Below are 23,962 nucleotides of genomic sequence, written 5' to 3' on the forward strand. Positions count from 1 at the left end.
TTGTCAAAATCGATGTCTGAAAATGTACAAAAATGTATACCCACATAACCTGGACACTAATAACTCACTGGACACTGGAAACTATTTCTAGCTTGTTTTCAAACTTTTGGTCACAATCACTGATAGTGCTCTGATGACTGGCGTGATGGATTTCGGCCTCTCTAAATCCATCTTCCTTCTCTTTCTGGCTCTTGCAGATGGCTGTCCGAACCGATGTAATGGAAATGGACAGTGTCTGCTGGGTCAAAACAGCTGGCACTGTGAATGCAAGACTGGATGGAGAGGCAGCGGCTGCAATGTCGCCATGGAGACTTCATGTGCAGACAACAAAGACAATGAAGGAGGTGAGAGATCTTTTGTTTTATTGTATTTCATGCTGTAATGGGATGAGAGTGACTGTTTAGTACATTCAGTCGTTTGTGGTTCTGGAGGTTAATATGCAATTATAAAGCGATGTGGCAACTTTTTGTTTGTATCTATACCCTTTTTTCACAATTCGTGTAAATTTCATAGGAATAAGCTAACCTTTCTCTCAGAAAATAACTAGAGCTAGACTGTTGGCTTTTATCTGAAATGATGGATTTAAAAAAGCAAGTCCGATGTTCTGTAGTAACTGATTTAATTCAAAGCCTAAAGGTGAGGGAAAGAAGAAAGCACTTTTCGATCTCTTTGGTAAATGAATACTGGAACAGAGATGAAATTTAAATCCAACATCGTTGTGTTCAAAATGTACAAGAACACTTTGATGAAACACCTCTTGTTTAACAGATGAAGAATGTTCCCTTTTTTTCGACAGAGAAGCAGATGAAGAGAGAAATCTTTTGCAGCCCTAGGCAGCTCTGATTGATTGTGCACCATCATAATATGACATTACTCATCACACCGCTGTTTCCTTTCTTCTAGATGGTCTGACTGACTGTATGGATCCAGACTGCTGTATCCAAAGTCCCTGCCAGAACAGTCCGCTTTGTAGAGGGTCCAGGGATCCCTTACAGGTCATTCAGCAGGGCCAGCACCCTGAGCAGAAAGTCCGCTCCTTCTATGACCGTGTCAAGATGCTAGTGGGCCGGGACAGCACGCATATAATCCCTGCAGACAATCCATTTAACGCAAGGTAACTTGCTTTATTGCGCACAACAACTTCCTACCTGCTGGGTTGGTAAATGTCATGTCTCTTGCATTGTACGGTAGAAGAAAAATGAAATATCCACTGAAGTGCACACAACTTATGCTATATCTGTTGAGAGAAAATTGAGTGCTAGGATAGTTATTGTCAGTTCTGTGTTATTTTGTAACCCCAGAGCTATTTTTGAGGAACTGTGTTGATTGTTGTCAGTGGTGCTACAACATCTTCCTGTCTCTTTCTACTGTATTTCTTGGAAAGACTGACAGATGTGTTGACTAACGGGAAATTTATGGGATTTTTTTGACAGCAGTTGTTGGATTGATGATATCGCTTTGGATTTATTGGTTATCGAGCAGCTGATGTCTTCTTGTTTGTTCTCTGTTCTCCAGTCTGGCATCACTGATCAGAGGGCAGGTGGTGACAACAGATGGAACCCCACTGGTGGGAGTTAATGTGTCGTTTGCGAAGTACCCGCAGTACGGCTACACCCTCACACGCCAGGATGGAACGTAAGTTTACCGTAGTACTCATCCCAACCAGGGTTGTGCGCAAAGAATTGACTTGCTTTTTAAATTGTACTTCAACTGAGAAGTGAGGAAGCAAACTGAATGACAAAATGCTATTTAAATTTGAATGTAACTCAATTTTTTATCTAGAAAAGCAGTTTGTAAAGTCAAACTTTGAATGTTGGCTTGACAGCCTTGTTTAAATGTTGTGAAAAAATGTTTTAAAATGCTTAAGATTTCAAGGTTTATTGGATGGATGGATGGACAGACAGACAGGTGTCTTGTGGCCATTTCAATTCAAATTCACACTTATGAACTGAAAGGAAGCCAATTCTTCAATTCTGAGTTTTGCCCAACCCTGGTACCTACACATCCAAGCCGATCATTCAAGCAACAAACAACCCTTTCCCCTCTGAAACACTGATTATTTCTGCCACCGAGCTTTATTTTGTGACTTACTTATTTACATAAGCTTCTAGTGATTTAGAGAGCTACATGCTAACTGAACAAATCTTTATTAGATTCATTTAGTGCCGAGTAAATTCAGTCTTTTCATCGAAATGACTGCAATCTATCAAAACAATGAATTATCCCTCCCAGCGAGATGGCATTTTTAATGGTAAAAGCACTCAGAATGTAATGGTGCTATCAATAACGGAGAATAACACAAGTACATATTTGTTTTTGGTTTTGTTTGGTTTTTTGCTCTCTGTTTGCCTTTCCCACTTCCTTTCGCTCTGTGTCATTAGATTTGACCTCATTGCCAATGGTGGAGCCTCTCTCACCCTCCGATTCGAGCGGGCTCCATTTTTGGGTCAAGAGCGCACAGTGTGGCTCCCATGGAACATTTTCTATGCCATGGACACTCTGATGTTGAAGACAGAAGAGAACACAATCCCGAGCTGTGACCTCAGCGGCTTTGTGAGGCCTGATCCTGTGGTGGTGGCCTCCCCCCTTTCCTCTTTCTTCAGTTCCAGGCCAGGAGAGAGGTCCATCATTCCAGAGACACAGGTGTGATGAGAGCCCCACTTCCTTGAAACCTTCATTACTGTAATTTGCAGATTAATGCGTTTTGTACTGATGGGATTCTTCAATTAGTCTTCACCCAAATCCCAAATATTGCTCTTTTTTCACTTTATTCATGTTCCTTCACCACTCTCTCTGGTCATTAAATTAGTTGACAGGTTGTTAACCTGACGAAACTCACAGGTCATCCCTCATCAACCATTTCACTCTAATTATACTCTTTTTTTGCATTTCTTCTTCCTCTCAGTCTTTCTTCCACCCTCTGACCTTGCTAATCATTTCCTTTTCTTGTTTGAAAATACCCTTTTCCTATGACATAAAAGTCATTCCTGTATCTGTCTGCCAGGTTCTGCATGAGCAGCTAGAGATTCCTGGCACCAGTCTGAAGCTCTGTCACCTGAGTTCACGGACCTCAGGTTACCGCTCCTTGCTCAAGATCACCATGACTCAAGCCGTGGTGCCACTCAGCCTGGTCAAAGTCCATCTGATGGTTGCCGTGGAGGGCCATCTCTTCCAGAAGTGGTTCCACGCTTCACCCAACCTCGCCTACACCTTTATCTGGGACAAGACCGATGCATACGGTCAGCGTGTCTACGGCCTCTCTGATGCAGTGGGTAAGCACACATGATTGATTGTGACTAGGTGCGTGGCTTATTTATTAGCACACATGCTCCAATGGTATTATCCCATTACATTTACTGTTCTTATAAACATATAATTATTTTGACCTCCAAGCTAATATTTTATCAAAAAATCTATTGGTTGATGTCTATGAGCACATGCTTACTGAAAAACATTCATATTCAGTAATTACTAGCACTTCGCGATGACGCGTTTTGACTCTGTCAGTGTCTATTTTGTGCTCACAATGTGAATAATCTACAACGGGTAAAAATATCAGCTGTGTGGATGCTAGGGCTATCGATTTCTAGTTTTTAATCGATCTTTGTTTTGATGAACGAAGATCATTTACATGACAACAGCGTTTTGTGTGCAGACACGTAGTGTTTTTTACAAAGTGACATCATCAATTACTGGCCTGGCATGCATAATACAGCGTTTTATTCGTTTTTGTGGATCCATGTGAATGGGAATCGTTTTGATAGTGTTGTCATCTGTATATGAAACTTTTCAAAAACGCAAAGGAAAAACATTTTCATTTTTAGTACATCGTTGTCATGTAAACGTACCCTGAGTCTACGCTGTTTTCAGTTGAACCGCTTTTTGCTTAGTTCATTTTGGTATGAAATTCTGCCAATTTGATAATGAAATGTAAACAAACAAATGTCATTTTGAAGCTCTTAAATGTGACACATCACTGTAGCCTCCTCAGTTCAAGCAGCACGTGAACCGATTTTCTTCCTCTTTATTACTAGCTATAACACAAAGTAAACATTAATGATCAGAAGGTTTGTTGAAAGAAACAGTTACTGAAATATTAAGTCTAATTTAATCTCCAATTAGTGTTTCAAACATAGAAAGACATCAATAAAACAGCTTGTAAGCAATGTCACGTAATGTTACATTTACCTCAGGAAAACCATTCAGTGTCAGTAGCTCGATAGTTAGCCTTATGTGCAGTTTAAATGTTATATACAGCTCAGTTTTTGAGTGTTGATTAGTGAATATATGGAGTAATTGTTCATTAAACTTTATTTCTAGTTTTGGTTTTCTGCTAAATTGAAACTTTAATTTTTGGTTTTGTTGTTTCAGTTAAAAACTTAAATTTGGTCCATCACTACTGTAAATACAAAGTTTGGCGCAATGGAAATAGGCATGACTTTCAGTTCAGAACATTGACAGAAAAGGAATATAACAGTAAAATATAAGTTATGCGCTGGCAAATGCATTAAATACATCTCTCAAGCACATTAAACTGCACAAGCACTCTGTCAGCACTTGACATGGTACCCGGCCCACATTAAACTCTCCTCTTATAAGCCTCTTTTGAAACGGTTAATGTAAAGTGCTCTCATGCTTTGAACAGCTTGGGTTGTGTGCTTTCACCATTTTTCAAATTCGTCTTATCATACAAACATGCTTTTCACTACCTTAAGTGACGTTACTGACAGATGTTCTCCACATCACAACACACAAATCCAACTAATCCATTATAAAAATGTTTTAAAAAAACTGTCACCCTCCAGATTGGCTTGTGACACTGTGAAATTCACCCGTCAGATTTTAAATTTATCCACGTTTGGCGCTTGAAGGGTGTTCATTTGGGACGCTGGCCGAGTTTAATGACGGTTCAGCATCCAGGACACACACCAGTTAAGCAGGCATGGGTAATCGGTCACTCTGACTGAACATAGTGAGAGTTAACACATCAGACAGGATTTGAGCTCATGCGTGTGAACGTAGGACCCAAAGATCATTCAGCCTGACCATCCCTGTCAGAGAAACACACAGGTTCAGAGAGCAGCCGCAGTGAGCCAAGGGAAACGCAGAGAACAGCACTCAGTCTAGTGTGACCTCCTTATAACACCCACTAATCTCTCTTTGTCTTTCCGCTGCTTTCTCAGCCTGTCTACCTTCCAGCTCTCTACATCTTTTTCATTTATATTTTGAGGTACCCACTGTCCCACTCGCGTCAACACCGCTATAAATTCTCACCTGCCTCATCGGTATATCTCCATATATATTTATGCTAATGGATTCATGGAGTTGTGCTCCACTTTTCAAGAACTAGAAGCAAAGTTTTTTGTGGAAACACGGATCTTGCAATGACCCTGTGGCAGCAGCACAGATCACAGATTCTGTTGGAGAAGTGAAAGCTGAAGTCATGTCCAGCCACGGGGTGTCTGAACAAATCACGTTCACACTTTACCGAGGTGCTTTGTGGTTGTGAAAGCACCCAAGCTGCGGTGATTTGTGAAGGCTTGCCCAGAACCCTATATGTCCTACTTCTGCCCAGCAGTCCACAAAGCTGGAAAGAGAAATGTTGTGATGATTGTTGCAGGGTCATTTATAGCTAACAGTTGCCTCCTATGTGTATCTCTAAGTGCTGAATTTTGATTGTTTCTCTAAATGTTCTGGCTTTTAATTTGGCATGTGGTTTTCAAATAAATATTTATATTCTTCCTCACTGTTTCCCAGCTAGACTCCCCATCCAATCTGCTTGCATTGTATGTAAATTAATCATCTCTAATATTGGCCTGTCATGTAGTTAATTAAATGCTGTTTTGATACATTTTGTGTACTCTCTTTTTTCCCTTTCTCTCTCTCTCTCTCACTCTCTCACTCTCTCTGTGTTTGTCCCCAAGTCTCTGTGGGGTATGAATATGAATCATGTCCTAGTCTAGTGCTGTGGGAGAAGAGGACGGCTATGCTTCAAGGCTATGAGCTGGAACCTTCCAATCTGGGCGGATGGTCTCTGGACAAACACCATATACTCAACCTGCGCAGTGGTATGTGCCTCATGTTCTTGTACAGCGGCAAATGCACCAGTTTTTTGTCTTTGTGTGTGTGTGTGTACTGGTATTCACTATGTTATGGGGACCAAATGTCCCAACAAGTATAGTAATACCAGTAAATTTTCACCTTGTGGGGACATTTTTTAGGTCCCCATGAGGAAACAAGATTATAAATCACACAGAATGAAGTGTTTTGAAAATCTAAAAATGCAGAAAGTTTCCTGTGAAGGGTAGGTTCAGGTGGAGGGTTAGGGTAACGGGATAGAAAATACAGTTTGTACAGTATAAAAACTATTATGCCTATGGAATGTCCCCATAATGAAAGGAATACCTTTGTGTGTGTGTGTGTGTGTGTGTTTGAGGGGCATGAGTGGCAGTCCTGGCTCACTTGATCCCATGATGAAATAAGACATACATTGTGACGTGTTAGACAAGTGATATAGTTATAGTATATGATGCACTTACTATAGAGAGAGAGTTTATGAAAGATTTCAAATAAATGCCATTCTTTCTTTCTATCACGGTTTCCAAGACTGGAGTGATGGCTGCTGAAAATTCAACTTTGCCATCACAAGAAAAGTTCACATTTTAATATATATTTACATAGAAAACAGTTATTTTAAATTGTAATATTCCACAATATTACTGTATTTACTGTATTTTTATCAAATAAATGAAGCCTCGATGAGCATAAGAGGCTTCGTTTAAACATTAAATCTTACCAAAGTAATATAGTGTACTTGAAAAAAAAATGTGGTTATTATTTGATAAATATTTGAACTTTGATAAAGGTTTGATAATTATGTGAGCTGTAATAAGTATTATACTCACTTAAAAATAGAACCTTAATTTTCACAGATTAAACCTTAAAACAACTTTTCTGGACCAGTCTCAGACCAGCTGAGACTGAGATTTGAGGCGAGGAGAGAGCCATCTCTCTCTGACACAGGAAGTCTGATGTGATGTGATGCCTGGCTGCTTTCAGTGGAAGAGCTTGTCATTTTGATCAATAATTTAATGTAATGCTCCGAAAATGTGGTTGTAATGGCTCAGATAAACAGCTTTTACTAAAAATGGACTTTTGAATATGGCACTTTCTTTTTCCATTTAAATGGTTATTGTTTCTTTATTCATCTGACACCAGGCATCCTTCATAAGGGCAGCGGTGAGAACGTCTTTGTGTCCCAGCAGCCACCCATCATCACAAGCATCATGGGTAATGGGCGTCGACGAAGCATCTCTTGCCCGAGCTGTAATGGCCTGGCTGATGGAAATAAGCTGTTGGCACCTGTAGCCCTGGCAGCAGGCATTGATGGCAGCCTCTACGTCGGAGACTTGAATTTCGTACGCAGAGTTTATCCCAACCTCAATACCACACGCATACTGGAGCTCAGGTACTGAGAAAGGACCAAAGAAGACTTTTGTTTTAAGGCCCGTTCACACCAAGGATGATAACAATTATGGTTCACACTTTTTAAGGTCCAATTCTCACTATTAATTATGACTTTTGCCTCAAACTCCTAAGTTGCTGCTTAATAATAGTTAGTAAGGTTGTTTTTAACTTTAGGTTTAAGGGATCTAAAATATGGTCATGCAGAATAAGGCATTAATATGTGCTTCATAAGTACTAATAAACAGCCAATATGCTAGTAATATGCATGCTAATAAGCAACTAGTTAATAGTGAGAACTGGTCCTTAAAATAAAGGGTTATCCTATAACGCTAATTAACTATAATTTAAAACAGTTTTAAAAATCATTCTAAATTGTCCACACCACAATAATGACAACAGCTCAAGGGAACAAAATAATTGGAATCACTTTCATTTTTCCAGTTAATGATAAATCATTAGCAGCCAATTAGAATTCATCCTGCTTTTAAAGTGGCAGACGACAAAACTGCAGCACATGCTTATAATAATCAGAATGTTATTGTGCATCGGTGTAGATGCTAATATAGTTTTTATTATAGTTATCGTCCTTAGTGAGAATAGCCTTTTGCTCATAACTTTAAGTGCCCCTATTATGGGTAATGAAAGGTTCATATTTTGGTTTTGGGAGTCCCCAACAACAGGTTGACATGCATGCAAGGTCAAAAAACACTCTGTCTTATAATATGCATTTATTTTTACATTATTTGCTCAACGACTCCCAAACGATTCGTTTAACGATAAATTTTTCCAAACCCCTCCTTAGTGTGACGCTAATCTGCGGTGATTGGTCCAATTGGTCTCATTTTCATTTCATCATGCCTCATAAAGCCGCGTTTGTGAGCGCAGTACTGCTTTGTGTACAGCGTTACCGGGGAAACCGCTATTTTTACCGCTCCAAAAGCGGCACCTAGTGGCAAAAAATGTATTTGCATTTATGTATTTTCATTCAGACCAAGAAAAGACCAACAAGTGGGCGGGCAATATGCTAATGTTTCATGTTGACGTCAACATGAAACGGCTTGGGATTCGTTTTAAAAACGACTGGCTTCAATGATTCAGAGTCGACTCAATTGTTTGAGAGACAATAACTTTATACACGGTGCACTTTCAGATTTAAAACTATGCTGGATGTTTTTATTCACTTAGAGCTGTGTTACACACTGCATGAAAGGTAATTAAATAAAATTCATAATAGGGGAACTTTAATTGTTCTTTTTTTTTTGCAGTTTACTCAAATAAAATATACAATATATATTTTGTCATATTATATTGGAATCATAATTGTGATTCTTGTTCTTTTCTTCATTTACAGAAATAAGGATTTTCGACACAGGTGAGCCTTTAACTTGATTTCTTTCTCTTTAACGTAAAATTGGATTATTCACTGAATATAAATATAGCGATAGAGCAACACATTATGCCTAATTGTGTAATTGCAGCACTGACTTAGTAATGACCTCATTTTTCGTAGTAACAACCCGACTCATAAGTACTTCTTGGCTGTGGACCCAGTCTCTGGGGCTCTGTTCATCTCTGACACAAATTCTCGGCGAATCTACAAGGTGCGATCGCTCACAGGGGGAAGACTGCTGGCCGACAATGCCGATGTGGTGGCGGGCACAGGAGAACAGTGCCTGCCCTTCGACGAGAGATGCGGGGACGGGGGCAAAGCTGTAGAAGCCACTCTAATGAGCCCCAAAGGTGAGGTTGAAGCATTGAAGAAAACCAAAACAGAAGCTAGATCTTATTGCTTATTGCATGGGTTATCCCCTTCACATCAGATGAAATCACACTAACGTCTTCACATGTGTCTGTCTGAGGTGAAGAAATGTTTCTGCAGGCTGTCTTTACATCTGCTTCCTTTGTAGCAGTGACACCTAACATGGATAAAAAGAGCCTTATCCTCCAGCTGCTTCCACAATCACAGAGAACGTTCAACCTTAAGCTATTAATTAATTTCTGAATGTGCTATGGGGAGTGCGAGTCTCCGGCTTCGATTATCGGAGTCTCTTGGTATTCTCTCTCTCTCTGTCTGTTTCTCAAAGATAATGTTACTTAATGTGGTGGCTCTTTTAACTCTCATGTTACAGTTCAGAGCTGTAAGCGAGCATATTTCTGTATTATACAGCGTTGGTGTTTAGGTAGATCACACAGAAAGAAAGAGTTCTATTGAATATTTCAGATGTTCTTAGTGAGTTTAGGAGGAAGAGTTCTGATTAAAGTCACGATGAAATGGAAGTAGTGACAGATCTTTTCTTCCAGATTTGAATGCAAATTTTTGTTTAAATGGTTGGAGAAGTCTTAAGATGAAATCTCAACAATGTCTCACACTGTACATAATACAATATCACCAAACTCTGTAATCAAGAGATCTTGATATGAACTTGAATATTTCTCATCGAATGCTCTATTACTGTATGTCAGTTGTCTCATTTGTGTCTATTTTTTCCTCATAAAGTGGAGTAACATCTGAGACAAAGTTGATACTTTGAGGAAACGGATCTCAGAACCGTGAAAGAGCAGCAACTGAACAATTAAATTTTCCTCCGGAGATTCTCTTTAGCTTGTGTTATATATAAACTGAAATTATTTGTATTGGGTTTATACCAGTTCATGGTTTCTTGCGTTAATGACCAGTGATAATAAATAAATGATAATGATAAATAAACATTCAAAAAATATCTAAACTTATTCAATCTGTTTTTATGAATTTCGCATACACATAATGGGACACAAATTCAAAGTTCAACAATCAAATTGAATTCGGTTCAAACTGGAATTAAAGCACAACGTATCCAAGCAAAAACAAATATAGCAGCGAGAAAGGAAAAGATAAAGGTACAATGATAAGTTAGAGCAGGTTTTAAAAGTGAAATCCAGGTTTGGTGTAAGGAAAAAATAGCCAGTCTGACACCAAACTGTCAAGGATGTCACATTGTCACATTTTCTGTATGTGACGTTGAATTTGAGCTTCTGGAGAGAGAGAGTAGAGAGGTGACAGACTACACAGGCCTCATTACCGATTCCCAAATGACTTCACAGTGAAAAGGCTCAGTCAAGTGCACTCAGTCTCTCCCTTCATGCTTTGTCTCCCCGTCTTTTTGTTCAAACCCCTCTGCATCATACACCTACACAGGTCCATTCTATGAGCATCTTCTTGTCAGCACTTTGAGATATTCTCGTCTGCTCTGCCTTCGGTGTCTGATAAGGGGAATTGATGGGTTGACACAGGAGTGACGCCTGATGAACGTGTATTATTTGCTAGCTTATATAGGACAGGGGCTTGGGAGGGAAAGACGAATTGAGCAGAGCCTGAAGATAAACTTAGAACAGGTTGAAACCAGATCAAAGATTCACTTGCTCTGATCATTAAGAAAAGCAGAAGACAAAACTAAACAAGTCTGACAGGCAAAGGGTTTGTGAGTCTGTGTCACCCCTGAACTTCCTGCTTGACAATTTACCTGTTTGTTTTTCTCTTTTCAGGTATTGCTGTAGATAAAAACGGGCTTATGTATTTTGTGGACGCCACCATGATTAGGAAGGTGGATCAAAACGGCATCATCTCTACTCTCCTGGGCGCCAATGACCTCACTGCTGTGCGCCCACTGAGCTGTGATTCCAGCATGGATGTCAGTCAGGTCAGCAAGCCGACAGCCCATGTTATAAATTACTCACAGGCAGAAACAGGAACTTGGATGGTTCATTTGATCATAAAATCTACTCCTTTAAATCCTGAATCTTCAAAACAGACCCTCTGAGCTGAAAGTGCAGATATGCAAATATTAATCATGTCTAGCAGGCTTGCAAAAACTTGATCAGAAGCCCAGAAAATGATACAAGAAAAGTGCATGGTTAATCTGAAAGCTTAATTTAAAAACTTTCAATTATTTTTTACCCAGGTACGCTTGGAGTGGCCCACCGACTTGGCAGTTAACCCCATGGATAACTCTCTGTATGTGCTAGAGAACAACGTTATCCTACGCATCACTGAAAACCACCAAGTGAGTATCATCGCAGGGCGTCCCATGCACTGCCAGGTGCCTGGCATTGACTATTCCCTTAGCAAACTGGCCATCCACTCCGCCCTGGAGAGCGCCACGGCTATCGCCATCTCCCATACAGGTGTGCTTTACATCACCGAGACAGACGAGAAGAAGATCAACCGTGTTCGGCAAGTTAGCACCAACGGAGAGATGTCACTTCTGGCTGGCGCTGCGTCGGAGTGCGACTGCAAGAATGACGTCAACTGTAACTGCTTTGCAGGAGACGATGAATACGCTACGGATGCCAGCCTTAACTCCCCCATGTCTCTGGCCGTCTCACCGGATGGCACGCTTTACATTGCAGACCTCAATAACATTCGGATCCGTGCTGTGCGCACTAACCGACCAGGGCCTTCAGCGCTGGGCCGATATGAGGTTGCGTCCCCTCAGGAACAAGAGCTGTATGTGTTTAACGAGGAGGGTCTCCACCTACAGACCATCAGTCTTGTGACGGGTCTGCCCCTCTACAACTTCAGCTACGGCCCTGATGGAGAGCTGGCCACAGTGGTGGATAACTGCAATAATACAGTGAAAGTGCGGAGGGACGGGGCAGGGCAGGGTGGAGCGGGACTGCTCAGGCTCATCCTGCAGCCTGAGAATCAGGTGGTTACGCTGGGACTGGATCCTGCAGGAAGCCTGCGCTCCATCTCTGCTCTCAACCAGGAGATCGTTCTGCTGGGATACAATGGAAACACTGGCCTGTTGGCGACCAAGGCTGATGAGACTGGCTGGACAACCTTTTATGAGTAAGTTGCCGTGTGTCTGTTTATGACATGTTGCCTGTACATTTAATTCTTTGTATATGCATGAAACGCTTAACAGAAGTTTTATATAGCATTGTCTCCACATTCCAATCAGCCGAAGGAGAAAAGCAAAGATGTTTTTTTTTCAGCTAGAATGTATTAAATTGACCATTATGACAGTAATGATATGTATTTTAGCATTAATCATTTTTCTTATTATATAGTATATATATAATAGTTTTCCTGAGCTTAAAAGACTTCTTCAGAAACAGTAAAAAAATATTACCAACCCCAAACTTTTGTCATGGAACACACTGTGGTTGAAAGCTAGAGATATCCAGTAGGAATATCTATTTGACTTTGAAAAGAGCGCTGGATAATTTCCAAAGGAACCTGAAGATCTTGATTAACTTTTTCAGGTGTGTTTGATTAGAGTTGGAACACTCTGCAGGAAAGTAATCTCCAGGAACAGGACAGCGCAAGCTTGCTCCTGAGAATGCAGAATTCCCCACACTCCACTGCACTGGCACAGACATCAGCCAGACTGTGACAGATCTGTGGCAGGATCCAGATCTGCTCCCTAATATAATGTTACACAGAGAGAGAGATAGGCAGGGATAGCACTAAAACCTCTATGGAGTGATTGTCTAGAGGATACAGTTTTTTTTGAGATGGTCAAAGATTGAACACAATTATAATTGTTTCCAGTGCTTTGCTTTTCAAATATGAACTTTAAAATGGCTTTTGCTAACATTTAGTCTATTTTCAGGTATGACAGTGAAGGGAGACTAACCAATGTGACGTACCCCACGGGGATGGTTACAAGTCTGCATAGGGAGATCGAAAAATCCATCAATATTGACATCGAGAGCTCCAACAGAGATGATGACATCACTGTTATCACTAATCTTTCGTCAGTAGAAGCTTCTTATACTGTTGTGCAAGGTATGTCTGCTCAGTTGTCCTTTTTGAATTTCTATTTTGGGTTTCAGAAATCATTTTGTAAATGATTCTGTGCTCAGTTTGGTTGGTTTCATATTTCATTTCATTTTTAGCTTAATTGTTTTATATACCAGTGCATACAAACTTACAAGATAACAAAAGTACTGCCAAAGCCAAAGTACTGTAAGATTCAGTGCAGAAACAGCATTTGTTTTCTCTCCCATGCCTAGCGCTCCAGTTGTGTTTTGCTGTGATGCATATGATTCGAGACAAATTCATTACCTTATCCCAAGCAAATATTCACTGTCTTCCATCTGTCCTCGATCACAAACCCCACTGTCCCAAAGCTTATTTCAGCTGTTAAGATGAAAGGACTGAAAGACAAAGGGAGAGAGCAAAAATGTTTTACTTCCTTCCCATGGCAGACTAAACCAAAAACTCAAACTTCAATACAACCAGACATAACACAGGACGAGGGAGGAACCTTTTGAATGGATTACAGAGGATTTAATCCATAGGGAACGTTCCTCAGATCATGCATTTAAATCTAACCTTGACACGCTTATGGGAAGAATAATAAATTGACTAAATGCCTCTAAGAGATTCCATATAAATTATAAACTATATTATCTCAAATTATGGACGTACCTTTGCTCATAAATTAGTTTCATGGTTTGTCATTTATTTATAGTGGATGTTCGGAAGCATAATAAATGTTTGTGGCACTCTGAAACAAAGGGATCTGAGGCTCCACATAATTTGTTATAAACAAAGCACTGCTCTTTGTTATCTTTTATGATCTTAAGAAAGACAGCCAGACTGTTTTTGAGCTGATGAATGCCCCGCAGCCCTTTCATGAGTTCAAAATAAATCAAGCCTTTTTTTGTAGTTGTCGTTTTGTTCTGTTGTCATGTTGAAAATTTGTTGTGTAATATTTTTTGTTCTTAATTTAATGGTAATTTTATGTAACGCCATTGCCCTCTGCAGATCAAGTACGAAACAGCTACCAACTGTGTAACAATGGCACTCTGAGAGTAATGTATGCCAATGGGATGGGCATCAGCTACCACACTGAGCCCCATATCTTGGCAGGATCAGTGAGTCCCACCATCGGCCGGAGGAACATCACCCTTCCCACTGATAACAGTCTGAACTCCATTGAGTGGAGGCTGCGCAAAGAACTGTCCAAGGGCAAGGTCACTGTGTTTGGCAGGAAACTTCGGGTGGGCACTCGAGATTTTAAAATCATTACTGTAATACATTAGTTTATCATATCAGTGCACAATGCAAGCAAAGAATCCTGCTTGATTATCTAACAGGTAACTAAATCATTTCACCAAACGGAGAGGTTTTCATATCAAATATTTGTGCAATTTGCAGGCACATGGGCGCAACCTCCTGTCGATAGATTTTGATAGGAACACACGGACTGAGAAGATCTATGACGACCATAGGAAGTTCACCCTGAGAATCACGTATGATGCCCAGGGCAGGCCAGCGATATGGCAGCCGAGCAGCAGCCTTGCAGTGGTGAATGTGTCTTACTCCAGCACAGGCCAGCTAGTGGGGCTGCACCGAGGGAGTATGAGTGAGAGGACGGAGTTTGACCCACAGGGCCGAATCCTCTCACGCTCTTTTGTGGATGGAAAGGTCTGGAGCTACAGTTACCTGGACAAGGTGAGATTATAGATTAAAGTGAAATTAGGTTAAAGATTATTAGGATTATTGTTTTCCGAATTTAGAATTTTTAAAGAAAATATTTTTACTGGCTTTGCTTTGAAATGTTTAAATATACTGAAAAAGTAAAATAAAATGTGTAATCAGATAATATACCATGAATTAGGATTTTTTTTTTTTTACTTTTCTTTTTAACTGGACATTTTTTCTTCTTGTTTTAAGCGTGTATTTAACGCAATTGAGTGAGATTTAAGCTTAAAAATGGGGGCAAAAAACAATATTAATGATTAGAAATCAACAACAAAAAATCAAAAATCATGTTTAATTATAATCCAGGTTGGATCAAAAAAATAATTTTTGATAAAAAAAAAAAATCAAAAATGAATTAACTGAAATTAAAATGAAAACTGAAAATAAAGTAAAAGCTATTTCAAAATATTACTAATTATAGTTTATAAATAATACTAAAATAACAGACACATTAATACCATAAAATAACAGGTTATAATAGATAAGTAGATTATATATATATATATATATATAAATAGAACACAGTATATTTCAAAATTCGATTTGTAAATTAAATTTTCCAACATTTAGTACAGAAACTCTGATGTATGATTTTATTTTGAATTGTTAAAGATGTTATTGCTAATTAATATCAATGTGATAATGACATTCTGAAAATACCTCTCTCTACAGTCCATGGTGCTGCTCCTGCAGAGTCAGAGACAATACATCTTTGAATTCGATGCCTCTAACCGCATCACGGCTGTCACCATGCCTAGCGTTGCCCGTCACACCATGTTCACTCACGTCTCCATCGGCTACATCCGCAACACCTACAACCCGCCAGAGAGCAACGCGTCCATCATCTACGACTTCAGCGAGGACGGGCGTCCCCAGGCCGCCTACTTCCTGGGTACTGGCCGTCGCGTCCTCTACAAATACGGCAAGCTGGCCAAGCTCTCCGAGATCTTGTATGACAGCACAGCCATCACCTTTGGCTACGATGAGACAGCCGGCGTGCTAAAAATGGTCAACTTGCAAAGCGGTGGCTTTTCGTGCACGATTCGCTATCGTAAAATGGGTCCCCTGATCGACAAACAGATCTATCGCTTCTCGGAGGAAGGTATGGTGAACGCGCGCTTCGACTACACCTACCATGACAATAGTTTCAGAATCGCAAGCATGAAGCCAGTAATCAGCGAGACGCCACTTCCTGTGGATCTATACCGCTACGACGAGATCTCTGGAAAAGTGGAGCATTTTGGAAAGTTTGGAGTCATCTACTACGACATCAATCAGATAATCACCACTGCCGTCATGACCCTCAGCAAGCATTTCGATGCTCACGGACGAATCAAAGAGGTTCAGTACGAGATCTTCCGCTCTCTCATGTACTGGATGACGGTGCAGTACGACAACATGGGCAGAGTAATCAAGCGAGAGCTAAAGATCGGCCCGTACGCCAACACCACTCAGTACCGCTATGAATACGATGGTGATGGACAGCTCAGTGGTGTCAAGGTGAACGATTGGTCCACTTGGCGCTACAGCTACGACTTAAACGGCAACCTACACCTGCTCAACCCGGGCAACAGCGCCCGACTCATGCCGCTCCGCTATGACCTACGAGACCGCATCACACGGCTCGGTGACGTGCAGTACCGTCTGGACGAAGACGGTTACCTCAGTCAGAGGGGCGGTGACGTGTTTGACTACAACTCTAAAGGCCAGCTGGTGCGCGCCTATAGCCGTGCAGCTGGAGTATGGAGTGTCCAGTACCGTTACGATGGACTTGGACGCAGGGTGTCTACTAAGAACAGTCTGGGTCAGCACCTCCAGTTCTTTTATGCTGACCTGAACAACCCGACTCGGGTCACACATGTGTTCAACCACTCCAGCTCAGAAATCAGCTCTTTGTACTATGACCTGCAGGGCCATCTGTTTGCCATGGAGGTGAGCAGTGGGGAGGAGTACTACATTGCCTCTGACAACACTGGTACGCCACTGGCTGTCTTCAGCAGCAACGGGCAGATGATAAAACAGGTGCAATACACCGCTTATGGGGAGGTGTACCACGACTCCAACCCTGAGTTCCAGCTCGTCATCGGCTTCCACGGTGGGCTTTATGACACGCTAACCAAGCTGGTGCACTTCACACATAGAGACTATGATGTTTTAGCGGCCAGATGGACATCGCCTGATTACACCATGTGGCAGAAGATCGGAAAAGAACTGGCACCCTTCAACCTGTACATGTTCAAGAATAACAACCCTCTCAGTGATATGCTGGATGTCAAGAATTATGTCACAGGTGAGAGTTTATAATTGGGTGCCTTTGCAGATTAGCCAGCTCGTTAGTTATTTAGGTCTGTCAATTTTACATGTTAATTAAATGCTAGTATTGGTTTATAAAATAATGTGATAAAATAGTTTTTATTTTTGCTAATGTTCAATCATATGGAAATAAAAAAAACAATATATTCAGAGACTGTATAAGGCAGAGATGGTCCACTCTTACATAGATGAATAGGAGAAATTATATGAAGTATATAATATTTTACACTACTATTTATACACTATACAATACTATTTATAAAGTCAAGTTAAAGATTTCTATTTCATATATATATATATATATATATATATATTATATCTTATATATCTAATATAACTATCTTTTCATCATAGAATCCTGATAAGAGTGTATCACAGTTTCCACAAAATACATTAAGCATCACAACCATCTTCAATTTTAATAATATTTCACAATATTATATTGTTTTTATTTTTTGTATTTTCAACTTTGGTGAGCATAAGAAGCTTTCTTTCAGAAACATAAAAAAAATATCTCTGACCCCAACTGACCCCTTTTGAATGATAATGTGTATATGTACAGTAAATAAATATTTGTTCCATTTTTTTATTTATTTCTAAAGCCAAATTTAGTCCATTCAGTGTTTTTCTCTGCCACAAAATGTCATAATTTGGTCCATATTCTCAACGAATATTTATAACTTTTTTGGCATATAATGCAATTAAATTGATTAATTTATTATTATTATTATTATTATTATTATTATTACTTCATTCAGCCCTATAATCAGTTAATTGCCCTTTTTATTGCAAAACCCAAAAGCTTAAGCTTAAACTCCTTTTCTATGTATTTCTCATTGCAGATGTGAAGAGTTGGCTGGTCATGTTTGGCTTCCAGCTTAGCAACATTATCCCAGGCTTTCCCAGACACATACACTATTTCGTGGATCCGCCGTATGAGCTCTTCGCCAGTCAAGAAAGTGAAAATGGGCAGGTACGTCACCACATTAATACCATAGTAAATCCTCAGGATACAATTACAATTACTTTTGTATTTCCAAGGTAGCAAATCAGTGAATATTGGACTAGGTGATCTTGCCTGCATTTACCAAGATTTTCTCCTTGCAGCTGATAACTGGAGTTCAGCAGGAAGCCGAACGGCACAACCAAGCGTTCATGGCTCTGGAGGGACGGCTTCTTGACAAAGAGCGCAAGACCAAACATGAGAAACCAGGCCACTGGTTTGGCACGAGTACGCCCATCATTGGACGAGGAGTGATGCTGGCAGTGAAAGAAGGCCGCGTGGTCACAGGGGTCTCCAGCATGGCCAGCGATGACAGCAGGAAGGTGGCTCTAGTGCTCAATAACGCCATCTACTTAGACGGGACGCACTACACGCAGGATGGCCATGACTGTCATTTCTTCATGAAGATAGGCTCAGCTGACAGTGACCTTCTAGCTTTGGGACTCACCAATGGACGCTCGGCACTGGAAAGCGGGATCAACGTGACGGTAAGCGGTCGCTCGCGACGAGGGATCACCGTTGAGTTCCGGGTTCCAGCTCTTTCTCTAAGCGTGCGTTACGGTTTGGCGTCGGACGTCCTGGATGAGGAGAGAGCCCGGCTGTTGGAGTTGGCGCGGCAGAGGGCGTTATTGGGAGCCTGGCTGCGAGAGCAGCAACAGGCACAGGATAATAAAGAGGGAAGCCGCTTGTGGACTGAAGGAGAGAGACAGCAGCTCCTTTCAACAGGGAAAGTACAGGGGTACGACGGGTACTACATTTTACCCGTGGAACAGTATCCTGAACTAGCGGACAGCAGTTTCAACATCCAGTTCCTGAGACAGAATGAGATGGGGAAGAGGTAACAGTCCAAACGTCTGTTATCCTGTTTCTTTATATTTCGCTTTCTCTCCGCTTATACCTTTACCGTTTTCTGTTTTTTTTTCTCGATCTTTTTCTCTCTCTTACTCCGTCTTTCTCTTTTTCCCTTGCTTTTTTTTCTGTTATCTCCTGAACCCACGGAGAATAATTGAACTAATGGGGAAACTCACTGAACGCTGCAGGGACTTTTAAAAGAAGAACATTTAAAAACTTTGTTAATACTGCCTCTGGCAAAAAAAGAACAATTTGAAAGACCTCGTCTTTGTTTTTCAACAATGGACGTCAAAAAGCACTGAGAAACTGAAAAACAAAGCAGAGCTACTTTTGCAGAAATATGAAAAATCCCCTTTTTAAAAAAGAATAGATATTTTGACCCATATTTTTTGGGTTACCGAGAGGATGTTGGTGCCAGATGGTACGCTTGTGATCTGGATCGGAGAGGTGCTGCGAGTCTCACGCGCCGCAGGAGAGGCCCAGTCTCGACGTCAGAACTGAGGAGTAACATCCATCAAGAGAAATGTCAGTCTCAGGCCTCACATTCTTCACAGCTAAACTGTCAGTTGCCACTGCAGCAAGTCCCATCATCTACAGACTGTTTCTTTAAGAAAATTCCAGTGGAGTAAAAGTGATGAAAACAACCAAGTCTGATATAGTTTGTTTCATCACTGATAGAAAAGTACTTGCATTGTATCTGATAACAGTGAAGTTCTGAGTGTGCTTTAGATGCGATAGTTTTGTACGTCCCAGTCGCATTAGAGTAACGAGACCTTCACCAGGGCACTTCTGTATAGAGATATCAGAAAAAAACACCCACAGTCTCCAGATTGAAAGGTTACTAGTGTCAGAAACTATTTATTTTTACTTAGTTCGTTTTAATTTTTATCATTCATAGTACTCTATGACAATCATAAAGGAGTCACTGCTTTTAACTACAAAGATAAACATTGATGGTTGAGTTTATTTTCCTTTGTACAATATGTAGTAATTTTTCATTTTTGTATTAATTTAGATTTTTTTGCCTCAAAGCAAATTCTAGTCATACACAGAAATAATTTATGTAAAGTGTTTATCAAATGGTTTATACTTTAAATAAAGTTTAAAACTGTGAAACTTGTTTTTCAAAATATATCTGTATGTACAGTGTATAGATTTACCTTTATGCAGCACAGTAGAATATTGTTCATAATATCAAGTTTTATATTTCTAACAGAAGGTGGCTTGTTATGTGCAAATCAACAGCTGGTATTAAAACACTAGAATTTTGTGACACTCAGATATCACAGATGAATAATATTGATACCCCGTTTGATGTTCTGTTTTAGGTTTTGTTTTTTTTTTAATGCAGAAAAGTTGCTGTACTAGAACCCGAACCATAGAAATTGATTCTTTCCACTGTGAAGAGACTCATTATGGATGTCATGATGTACCAAATCAGTATTGAGGGATGATTCTTACTCAAGTGAGACTCTTCTGAGACCTTACCAATAAATAGTTTAATTCATGTGAGTTCGGCTAGTCTCATGTATTTGTAAATGTCTTCACACAGCTATTATATATAATATGTCATTTTTCCACATCTCATGGGGTGGAGAGTGTGCCATTTCCTTACAGAAATTGACCATGGTAAACTATAGTTTCTGCCAAATAACCAGATTTTACTGAAGTGAAACTTTGGTAACATTAACAAAATGTACCATGATACTGCAGTAAAACTATGGCTTTTTGGATATGCACAATGGTAATACTATGTTTTACTTTATTGAGCATATCCAAATGTAATTTATGGAAGCGCCACAGAATAAAAAAGTAATGGTGATTTATTTATTTTTGGAATTCTATATAGTTTATATCTCACAATTCAGATTCGTAATTCTGACTTTTCTTTCTCTTGACTTTCTTCTTTTTCTTTCTCTTGACTTTCTTCTTTTTCTTTCTCTTTCTTTCTTTCTTTCTTTCTTTCTTTCTTTCTGTCTCTGACTTTCTTTATCACAGTTTCGAGTTTGCATCTTGCAATTCTGAGTTTACATTTTGCAATTCTGTTGTTTTTTGTTTTGTTTTTGTTTTCCCTGCCATGGAATAAATGAATTGTGAGATTGCGAGTTATAAACTAAGAATTGCAAGGTAAAAAAGTCACACAATCTTCTGTGTGTACCTTATTACAGTACTATAAAGTGGTATTTACCATCTGATTCTATCAGTATCTCCCATACAATGTTGGAAGGAGATTCCATCTGACTTTATTATGGTTTGCAGCAGTAACAATAACCTGGTAGCTCGTCAAAGGTATTTTGGTGGAATCTGTGTACTATGGTAAATTAGGTGCTGCTTTGTTACACAATCAAGAATTCAAATTGAGCTGGTGATTGTAAGCACTAGTTCATAATAATAGGCTAATAAAAATAGTTACTAGCGCACTTTCTATTATTATTATTATTATTATTACTACTACTACTAGTAGTAGTAGTAGTAGTAGTAGTAGGAATATTATTCAGATACACAACCAGTGCACAATTCGCAATGTAGCGATCTTTTATTTTGAAGCTACGGGTCTTTTATTGGGAAGTTAGCTCAAGGAGGGGCGCTTTTAAAAAGGTTGAAAGATGGAGTATAGATTGGAGATTTAAAATATCAGCTAGTAAGTCATGTTATATGATATTTAGTAGAAGAAAAGAAATTCCTAATGATATTGTTTTACCAATATATGGCAAACCGCTAGAACAAGTGAAAGAATTCAAATATTTAGGTATCTGGCTGGATAGCAGGTACACTTGGAAAAAACATATAGAAGAAGTGGAGAAAAAGTGTAGGAAAACTTTAAATGTTATGAGGGCAATAGCTGGTAAAGAATGGGGAGCAGAAAGATCTTCAATGGGGCGCTTTCAAGGCGGTGCCTTTTTGCACGGCCACGCCTACGCTAAGAGTACAGCCAATATGAGATGGCTTCTGAAAACTTGAATGACAAGGAAGTAAAGGTGCGGCCACCCGGTGAATCTAAACGTCAACATGGCAAGCAGCGGTAAGTGTGTTTTCGTGTAAAAGTAAGAAACATAGTTTTAGGGATTTAAATAAAGCGACGTGTGAAACTGCAGTTTTGTTCACTGTTTCTGTGTACTGGAAACCTGTGCGTGTCGATTTCGAGCAGCAGCTGTTGTTTTCATTGCTTGTAGTCAAGGGTGACAGTGCCCAGGTGCACCTGTGCTAAACACTTCCGTTATCTCTACATTTGATTACTTACGGTATAACAAGCTGAACGTTGTGTGCACTTACTAATATCCTGCGGTGCCTGTTCTCTCAATTCCATTTTATGCATCTCCTAATATAATGCATGTCTTGTGTCCTGGTAGTTATTTCCATTACTTGTTTGCTTTGAAGAGCTTGAAACCTTGACGTAAGGATGACTTGCAGAAATTGAAACGTTTTATGTGTATGGAATACAACACTTTCTTGATGTGTTTGTTATGTTTTAATTATTATTTGCGTGTAAAAACATATTCTGGAACATCCATAGCCTATATCAAAACAATTAAAATCGAAAAAGATTTAGTAAGGTAACCAAACAATTTACAAACAAACAAAAAAAATCTCGCGTAAATGGTATCATTGGTGTAAAAAATAGTTTTTTTAGTCATCAAATATTTACCATGTTAATTATAAAATATATATAAACTTTAATGTAGTATTATTTTTGGTGATTACTGAGCTCAATCAACAGTGTTTATTGCGTGACAGGACTCTAGGCATAACTGCTTGATTGTACACATTCCTCTCTGCTATAGATAAGGAGATTTCTGTAGTATTATTTTTGGTGATTACTGAGCTCAATCAACAGTGTTTATTGCGTGACAGGACTCTATCATAACTGCTTGATTGTACACATTCCTCTCTGCTATAGATAAGGAGATTTCCTACAGCAATCTCAAAGATCTTTTGGCAAAGGGTTCAGGGCTTCTTGTGGATGTGCGCACTAAAGATGAGGTAGACAGAGGGCATATTCCAGGCTCCATTCACATCCCAGGTAGGAGAGAAGATGGACAAATAAGTATGCATTACTTCCAAAAACTAACTAACTAATTATCTTTCGATATTACCACATTTTAGGTTACTTAAAAGTATTGTACATTAAGTGTATTGACCATATGTACTAAAACGTGTACTAAAAGCAATTTCCCATGTATTTATTTATTTTATTTTAGTGGAAAGTGTAGAAAGTGACATGTCCCTGGAAGCAGCTGAATTCCAGTCCAAGTTTGGCGTAGTTAAGCCATCTCTGGACAGCTCTGAACTGGTTTTCCACTGTCAGATGGGAAGACGTGGAGCTCTTGCCACAGAGAAAGCCAGAAACCTAGGCTTCAAGAAGTAAGAAACTTGGAATCATGAATGCTTAAACAATCACAGTTTTACTGAAGCTGTAACAATAATTCCTTCTCTCTCCTCAGTTCCCGTAATTATGCAGGGGGCTACAAGGAATGGTCAGAAAAAGGTGGCAAGTGACAATCCAGTCAGAACTCCTGGAACACTCTGAAGATTCCAGCTTAAATCAGGGACCTTTTTACTCTCATACAACTAATCATAATATTTGTACATGTATTTTAATAAAGTCTGATTATTAAACAAAGAAATGTTGTCCTTGTCTTGGCCTTTTAACCTCCTGGGACCCAGGCATAGACTTGTGTCCTCTGTAGAGGACATAATATTTTAGTGAATTTCTCTGAGACCATACATGCCACAGTCTGGATGTCCTGTACAGGGCTGCGTTTCCCAAATGCATCTTAAGCCTAAGTATATCGTAGACCCATTGCCACCAATGGTCTCTACTATCAACTTGGCTTCTGAGAAATGCAGCCCAG

General features: G+C 39.7%; 2 protein-coding genes across 3 annotated transcripts in view; both read left to right on the forward strand.

Moving 5' to 3' along the window:
* The window catches only part of LOC107751925 (teneurin-2-like), a 65,386-nt gene extending 45,466 nt beyond the window's left edge, over positions 1–19,920 (forward strand). Inside the window, exons 9-25 of the mRNA XM_016567703.1 lie at positions 198–344; positions 904–1,114; positions 1,516–1,635; positions 2,382–2,643; positions 3,005–3,272; positions 5,925–6,068; positions 7,219–7,468; positions 8,819–8,839; positions 8,978–9,207; positions 10,990–11,144; positions 11,406–12,295; positions 13,062–13,237; positions 14,222–14,457; positions 14,615–14,911; positions 15,614–17,231; positions 18,097–18,227; positions 18,362–19,920. Coding sequence (XP_016423189.1) covers positions 198–344; positions 904–1,114; positions 1,516–1,635; positions 2,382–2,643; positions 3,005–3,272; positions 5,925–6,068; positions 7,219–7,468; positions 8,819–8,839; positions 8,978–9,207; positions 10,990–11,144; positions 11,406–12,295; positions 13,062–13,237; positions 14,222–14,457; positions 14,615–14,911; positions 15,614–17,231; positions 18,097–18,227; positions 18,362–19,099 — 5,894 coding nt within the window. The 3' untranslated portion in view covers positions 19,100–19,920. The remainder of the gene's footprint in view (positions 1–197; positions 345–903; positions 1,115–1,515; positions 1,636–2,381; positions 2,644–3,004; positions 3,273–5,924; positions 6,069–7,218; positions 7,469–8,818; positions 8,840–8,977; positions 9,208–10,989; positions 11,145–11,405; positions 12,296–13,061; positions 13,238–14,221; positions 14,458–14,614; positions 14,912–15,613; positions 17,232–18,096; positions 18,228–18,361) is intronic.
* A 2,092-nt stretch (positions 19,921–22,012) lies between these two features.
* On the forward strand, positions 22,013–23,730 carry LOC107752070 (thiosulfate sulfurtransferase/rhodanese-like domain-containing protein 1). Of its 2 annotated transcripts, none has more exons than XM_016567922.1 (4): positions 22,013–22,131; positions 23,008–23,154; positions 23,309–23,471; positions 23,552–23,730. In XM_016567922.1, exons 1-4 carry the CDS (start codon positions 22,119–22,121, stop codon positions 23,604–23,606), a joined length of 378 nt encoding a protein of 125 aa, XP_016423408.1. In that variant the 5' UTR covers positions 22,013–22,118; the 3' UTR covers positions 23,607–23,730. The 2 variants fall into 2 exon arrangements, with proteins under 2 accessions (XP_016423408.1, XP_016423409.1); XM_016567923.1 differs by having other exon boundaries at positions 23,008–23,130.
* Positions 23,731–23,962: the final 232 nt, after the last annotated feature.

The sequence above is a fragment of the Sinocyclocheilus rhinocerous genome, unplaced genomic scaffold (genome assembly GCF_001515625.1).
Source record: "Sinocyclocheilus rhinocerous isolate Xijiao unplaced genomic scaffold, SAMN03320098_v1.1 scaffold662, whole genome shotgun sequence".
NCBI classification, from domain to species: Eukaryota; Metazoa; Chordata; class Actinopteri; order Cypriniformes; family Cyprinidae; genus Sinocyclocheilus; species Sinocyclocheilus rhinocerous.

What these genes read in the sequence shown, in the direction of transcription:
- LOC107752070 (XM_016567922.1), top strand. An exon ending in GAGAGAAGATGGACAAATAA is followed by an intron (nt 23,155 to 23,308) that starts GTATGCATTACT and finishes ATTTTATTTTAG; the next exon opens with TGGAAAGTGTAGAAAGTGAC. An exon ending in AGAAACCTAGGCTTCAAGAA is followed by an intron (nt 23,472 to 23,551) that starts GTAAGAAACTTG and finishes CTCTCTCCTCAG; the next exon opens with TTCCCGTAATTATGCAGGGG.